Source organism: Ruditapes philippinarum, unplaced genomic scaffold, assembly GCF_026571515.1.
Source record: "Ruditapes philippinarum isolate M1 unplaced genomic scaffold, ASM2657151v2 ctg15438_1_1_1_1, whole genome shotgun sequence".
Lineage (NCBI taxonomy): Eukaryota > Metazoa > Mollusca > Bivalvia > Venerida > Veneridae > Ruditapes > Ruditapes philippinarum.
Genome location: NW_026856316.1, coordinates 5,303 through 12,582, shown reverse-complemented (window position 1 = coordinate 12,582; position 7,280 = coordinate 5,303). Strand labels below are relative to the sequence as shown.

General features: G+C 30.3%; 1 protein-coding gene across 1 annotated transcript; it reads left to right on the top strand.

Moving 5' to 3' along the window:
* Positions 1-1,792: 1,792 nt before the first annotated feature.
* Positions 1,793-5,440, top strand: LOC132746202 (E3 ubiquitin-protein ligase TRIM33-like; the record flags this gene model as incomplete). Its single annotated transcript, XM_060735276.1, has 3 exons — positions 1,793-2,134; positions 2,324-2,832; positions 5,216-5,440. Coding segments are annotated over exons 1-3 (1,069 nt in total), but the record flags the coding sequence as incomplete, so codon positions are not given.
* Between the last annotated feature and the right edge of the window lie 1,840 nt (positions 5,441-7,280).

Here is a 7,280-nt window from a genome sequence, read left to right as displayed (position 1 = left end):
TACTACTGAGGCAGATAATGTGTATGTTTAGGGCAGGCCTTTCATTTCCCACTTTTCTACAAAATATTTGTTACACTCTACAGTTTAACACTCTTAGAAAACAAAACAACACAAAATAAATATAAAAATGTTGTTTTATTGTTATTTTTATCGATCAATACAGAATTCTACCCTTCACTTTTTTGTGAGAATTACATTTAGATCTAGTGCCAGTGTTTTGTGCCTTCAAGAACAGTTTCCGAGACTGTGACGGTCTAGGTCTAAATACGAACGATCCGACCTTTTTGTAAAGTCAATCTAAAATCATTTTTTGGAATTTCTTAGGGTCATGTATTGTCTTGAGTTTATAAATTTTCAATGATAAGCTTTGCTGATTGTGATCAATTATGTTATTTAATTTTTTTAAAAATTGATTGCAAGTGACTACAGTTCATTCAACGTCAGCAGCCAACTTAAAAGTCACTGAGAGTTGATTACGTCATTCTGCACGTGCGCTCATTCACTCGCCCATTATGGAAAATAATGCCGAGTAGCAAGGCGGCTAAAATTGCATAATGACATAGATCTTGCTATAATGGCCCTGAAATACCCTAGATTTTGTTACTATATAATTATATAGTAACATAGGTATTAAAGTGTCGTTAAAAACTGGCAGTTTTTATTCAAGAAAATACCAACTTAACTTGTCCTGTAATTGGGAGCGCAGCTTCCCTTACAGAGCATTTTTAATTAGACATATTCTGTAAGAATTTCATAGATTTCAACAAATTTCCGTAATAAAAATATTTTACTCGAAAATGAGCATAGAATACCTTTAAGCATTTTGTTTAGAAATAACCTATAAGTACATATAGACATTCTAAAAGATGGAATAAAAATATTTGCCAACCACAATTACTGCTTTGAACATTTTCCATATGTACGCTTTATTAAATGATAGTTGTTGGAAATGAAACATTACACTGAATACTTGATGTCTAGAACATAACCGATCCAATGATGTGATATTGACACAACCGTTCAATTTGTATTTCCTTCATTTAGTTCTTGTTGGAGATTTTGAATACATGTCACATTTAGATTTTCCATCATATCAGACCGGCAAAAGCCTTATTGCAGGCACGTGTAAGCATATGTTTAAAATAAATATAAGCAACTGTCAACGTGATAAAAAAAATCCTGCTAAGAACTTATTTCGTGTGAATGTTCTGTTTAAACATTACGCAACACAGACTCGTATAACATAGGAAAAAACGGTGAAAATTAATAATTAAAGATCAATTTCGTTTTATCTCTATTGGGTTTAATTAAAAAAACAAAAAAAAACAAAAACAGACATTGATGTAAAAAAATCAGTTGAAAATGTGAAAATGGGTGTAAAATAGATTAGTATAATCATAATACAACTTGAGTACATTACTCATAGCTACACAGTCTTATCTATGTACATTTGTACAGCTTTTAATTTTTAAATATTTATACCATGTTTTGTTATCACACAAGTAAATTTGTTTTGTTTTTGTTTTTGTTTTTTTTTTTGTTTTTACTTTGAACAAAAGTTGCCAGGTTTAACTAAAACTAAAACTGATAATTATATTTAATGATTTTTAAGATAGATGGGGTGCATTTTTTCATATTTGAAGAAAACACAAATAATAATATACGATATATAAAGACATATGTATAGTGCCGTATATTGTAATATATTGAGTCTGAAAGTCAATATTTAGTTTCTGTGCGAATAAAGGTTGTTTATATACATTCAAAGACATGTTTTCCAGCAGATAAGAAGTAGCAAAATGGCGACCGGTGATGACAGTTTCTCAGCCTCCGTGACACAATCATCAGATGTTGTATGTAAATTTTCTTGTTCTCCATGCAATGAAAATGGAATCGTTTCGGAAGCAGTATTCAAGTGTCTCCACTGTCAGACGTTTCTCTGTATTAGATGCTACGAGGGCCACAACAAATTTGTAAGAAAACACACTATTGTTAATGTCAACGCCGAAGAGACAGGTCCAAAAATAATACAAATGAAAGGATATACTTGTGACGAACATAAAGAAAAGTTGATTGAAATGTTCTGCCAGGACCATGATGCGGTTTTCTGCTCTGCTTGCACAAAGAAACATAGGTGAAAGTTTTTAGACCTACAAATGCATGTGACTTTTCTTTAGCAAATTAAATACATTCTAAATGTTCTTTGTGTCATTTTAAAAATATAATGCAATGCCGTTTAAACAAATTCTTAGCTAAATACCTTAGCTGAATATGAAGTGATAATATGTTGATAAATATAATGATTTTTTCTATAATTTTACAGGTCATGTAAAGGGGTTAACTACATTCCAGATATTGCTGACACCATTCTACAAGACCAAAACAAAATTGCAGTCAAACTAGATCTAGAAAATCAATTTTCGGAGCTTCTTATGATTAAATCAAGCCGCAAAAAATATTTGAGCAAACTCAACTCTGACAAATATAAAACTATTAATGCAATAAACAAGTTCAAAGTAAAGTTGTTAAAAAAAGTCGAAGAATGGGAAAAATCGTCAATTTTACAAGGTAAAGAAAGATATGAGGAAACGACAGCTAATATCAACTCTGACCTGCATAATATTGACCAGCTTTTTGGTGATGTCAAGAAACAGCTGTCTAAAATGAAAGAGGGCAAGTATGACGATCAAATGGATGAATTTGTTACATTGAAACTGTCAGAACGTCAAGTGAAGAAAGTAAAAACCCGCACAGCAGAATATATGTGGAAACCAGTAGAAAAAATAGAGTTTAAGCCTTGTGACGGGAACATATATTTTGGAAATTTGCATTGTAAGTTGTCAAATCTTTAGCATTTAAGCATTTTTGGCACAGTAATCGCTAATATCTTGATTTCTTTCAATACATTTAGTTTAAGAAATCACTGTTTTATAACATTTCTTTAATTTGATTTTCATAATTTCAGCAGTTTTTCATGTCAAAGATTTATCAACTTTAAATTGCATTAGTTCTCGTATTCCTGTATTGATCAATTCGTTCACCGTGACCAAGTGGATTGGTCGACCGACTTCATATAGCTTTCCCCGTAACGCTTTTGTTTCATATTCCCTCGGCGACATTGAATTCGTTATTTGGAAAAGCTATCTAGGTAGCTAACAGTCCCGTATTGACATGCAAAAAAAATAGATGTCCAAAAAATGTTGTTTATTAAATGCCTAGGACATGTTATCATTGAACCGTCCATTCGCATGAGATTTACCTCAAACGACAAGTTATGATTATTTATGCAATCGTAATTGAACGGTAGAAATGTACATCAAATGTATCATCAACTCATTTGCATAACAATGTGAACAATTTAGAAAATACATATGCGTCATTACATTTTTTAATTACTCAAAGCGATGCGATCAAAATAATAGTATTTTGATTTCTTGATAGGTTGTTTTTATTTATTATTACTTTATTGTCTAAAAAGATATCTGACTAAACTTTGTTTCGTCTGTTATAAATAATAATATAATAATAATTATATAAATAATATTTAATTTTGATATATTAAAATTTGAATATATTTTGTTGATGGGCCAAAATCGACCAAAAACGTACCAAGTCCTTTGTTTAAGTTTATTATCGATGTTTGTTTGATCAATACAGTCTTAAGCGTTATCTGTATAATCTTTACACAAATCTTGTTCGGTTTTGGTAACATTATCATAAAGTTGATATAGCTGTATATATTATTTTGTTAACCCAACTATGTACAAATTTATTGCATTGCTGCAAAGTAATTATAGAAATGAGCTATGTAAACTAGCATTATATTACAAAAATGCTATAACTGTTAGAACTACAGTGTTAAATAATGTTCAATGATAGTTATTAAAAATAAAGTTTAATGATAGATTAAAATTCAGTTGTTATATTGATTTTTCTTCTTAAATATGTTCATCCTCACTTAACTGAGGCTTAATAACAAATATCTGAAGTTTCATTACAATTAAAAACGGCGCAAATCCGTAAGCAGCGTAATGACGTAATCCTTAGTATACAACTCATTTATAATGCTGACGTCATTTCAAACATAAAATAATGATAAATGGGACACTAAATTAAATGTAAACACAATACAATCCTTTCCAAGACGTAAGTTTTTATTGTCGAAATAACGTTTATTCTTATAGTTTCTTTTGTTTAATAATTTGTATATCTTAGCAACAGTATGGTGCAAAACTCGAACAGCCCTATACGAAAATCGGCACCAGAAGTTATTTTCGCTTGAATAAAATAACATTAAAGTGATCTTCATTATTTCATCGTGTTAGAATCGAAATAATATCGGTCTTAGCGGTGTTTATCGGCCATTTAACAGCCGTTTTGTCGTTTTGAAAATTGAGCGGTCTTTTGTAATTACTTATTTTGTTAACTTCAGGCCTTTCTATGTTTGCGAGTATTTGATTATTACTTATTGTCATTATTATTATCATTATTATTATTATAATTCTTATTATTATATGATGATGTTGATCTTTCACATAATCTATAAGATGTAAGCCTCGGTTTTTTGACATACCGGAATCGGCGGGGAATTACCGAAATCGGCGGGGAATTACCGAAATCGGCGGGGTATTAAGAGAAATATGATATAGTAGATATACTTGAAATATCATATGTGCTTAGTATTGCACTGTAAATTAAAGTGATATTATGCCCATCCAAGAGTATATAGTGAGTGAACGGGTGAAAGTCAAAATAAGTTTTCATTTTGCCATAATTCCTTTTAATTTAATAATTAAGTTCGCATAAACAATTAAAAACTCACAGATCCAAACGAAATTTCTCTTAATATCTATTAGGGTTAATCTATAATGCTTAGTGTATAAAAAGAGTGGCAGTCGTTTTTAATTCAAGACAGATTTATATTTTTATCATAAACATTTTCCAATATCAACTGTTGGTCAAACACCATTTTGACAGTCAATCTTTTCAAATATAAAGTCTATTCAGCTCAACTTAAACATGAAAATATGAGCATAATGTCACTTTAATTTTTGTGTATTCATATCACTTGATATGATATCTTCTATCTTCTAAAATTTATTACTTTTATATTTAAAATAATCATTCTTGAGGACTACAGTACATGTAATATTTTAACTTCACAGTAATACTATATAGAGTAAAACTTTCTCTTCCTAATATTTTTTTTCTTCAGTTTTTCAAAGACCGCTAAATGCTGTTTACATTGATCATACTTGGCGTAGTTCAACATTTGTCAAAGACGAGCTGGTTCCCGGTCTTCTTGAGATTGGAATACATTCCAAATGTACTCAAACGCATGGAGAAGTTGAGGCAGACGTTATAACAATTTATGTGGTTTCAGATATATTAGATCTATTTCAGTTGGATGATTTCCTTCGTGAAGAGCGTTTCAACTTCTGTAAGACTCTTTTAATATTTGAATATTAAATATATGTATTTCAATATCTCCCACCGAAAACTATTTAGGTATTACTAAGTAGGTTGATAAATCTTGATAGGACATGATGCAGCTCACAAAATTGACGACTCACATTTTCATATGTTTTTTTTAAATATTACCTTTTTATTTTCCATGCTTTATTATCAAGAATTCAAGATTTTGTGTTTTCTTAAGAGTATTCAAATATAGTGTTTACTAAAATTCTGGTAAATTGTTGCAGAAGGAAAAATACGTATTGCATCTTTAACTGATTCTAAAATGAAAACTGTGTAACCCTTCAAATTGTTGTTTATCTACTTAAAAGACATAGTCATGTTGATAACACTTTTTTAATGAAAATAATGTTAATTTAATTAAAATTAAAATAATACTTTTCTTACTTTTCAGCAACAGTAAGAAAGTGCAATGGCCTTTTGTTATTTTTGTTGAGGGAAGAAAACAATTTTACAAAAAAGGATGTGGAATTTTGGGTTCGCGACAAACATTATGTATGCATTGATATGAACAGCGCGTCATACAATGAAGACAAAGCGAAAGCTATTCAATTTATCAAAGAGAGCTTGGAAGATGAAACAAGAAATAACAGTGTTTTTAAAACATAAATGAAATAATATACATGTATGTGGTCAAGTATTATGTATCCGAAGTTATAGAACAATGTTCAATTTTATTCCAACATTCATATTTAAAAAATGGATATTTCGAACATTTGTATGAAAAATCGTGTATACTCACATAAACATTTACATAACATACATTTAAACAGATACATAGCATGTTTGTCACATTAGCGTTATTTATGCCGCGACGCATCCATGAATGTGATAGTACCGGTACTAAAAGATCGTTTAGCACGATATTCTTGTTATGTTTGTGATATCTTTTCTTGGTTGGTGATTTCAGTATTTGTAACTAAACACTCACCGATAACCTGCAGGGTATCCTGACTGCTTTTGAAGTTATTTTTTTTTTGCAGAAGACACAGGCTTTATAACCTCTTATACCTCCTAAATATGCTCTTCTTTTATTTTTACCGACTGCATACTTGTTTTAGAAACATACTATCTGTTTTGTTACTTTGGATTGAAAACATCCTAATTTAACACCATAACCTTTTGCTTAAAAGTTTAACCAATGTCGGTGCTAAAAACTAGAATACTGGGAACTGGGATTCAGGATTGTATTTAAATGTTAGTTAATGTGAAGGCTGGTAAAACTCTAATTTATGTGATAGGTGTAGGTATTATCACAGGATCTGCCAAAGCTATTTCAATGCAACCTTGGTCGTCTTGTTTATTATCAAGATGTGACTGTTCATAGAAAGGGAAAATATTTAAAAAAACGTTAAGTGATAGTTTAAATACTTTTAACCCGAAAAACAATTCTGTTAACTTAAAGGTTAATTCCTCAAAAGTTGTCACAGATATATATTCGCTTGGAATTTGAAATAGCTGTCCATTCTGACAGTTGAAATGTATTATTCCTTATAGCCGATAACTCGGGAAGACGATTTTTTGTTTGTTTTATCACCTGTTTTTTATATCTTTTTATTCTCCATTTTTCTTCAAACTTGTGCCCTATTTTCTACTTTTCTGATTTATAATACTATCCAGATCTGGGATAAGTAGAGAGCGCTGCGCCTCGGACAACCTTTGTTTATTTAAGAAATCAGATGTGTCAAAACGTAGTCGGTCAACAAATATTTGTGCCAACGCTCTGATGTTTATTTATCTGACACAGCTATATAAGTTATACATTTTTTGTTTTAATTTACAATCTTTTCGATACGGTATCTTGT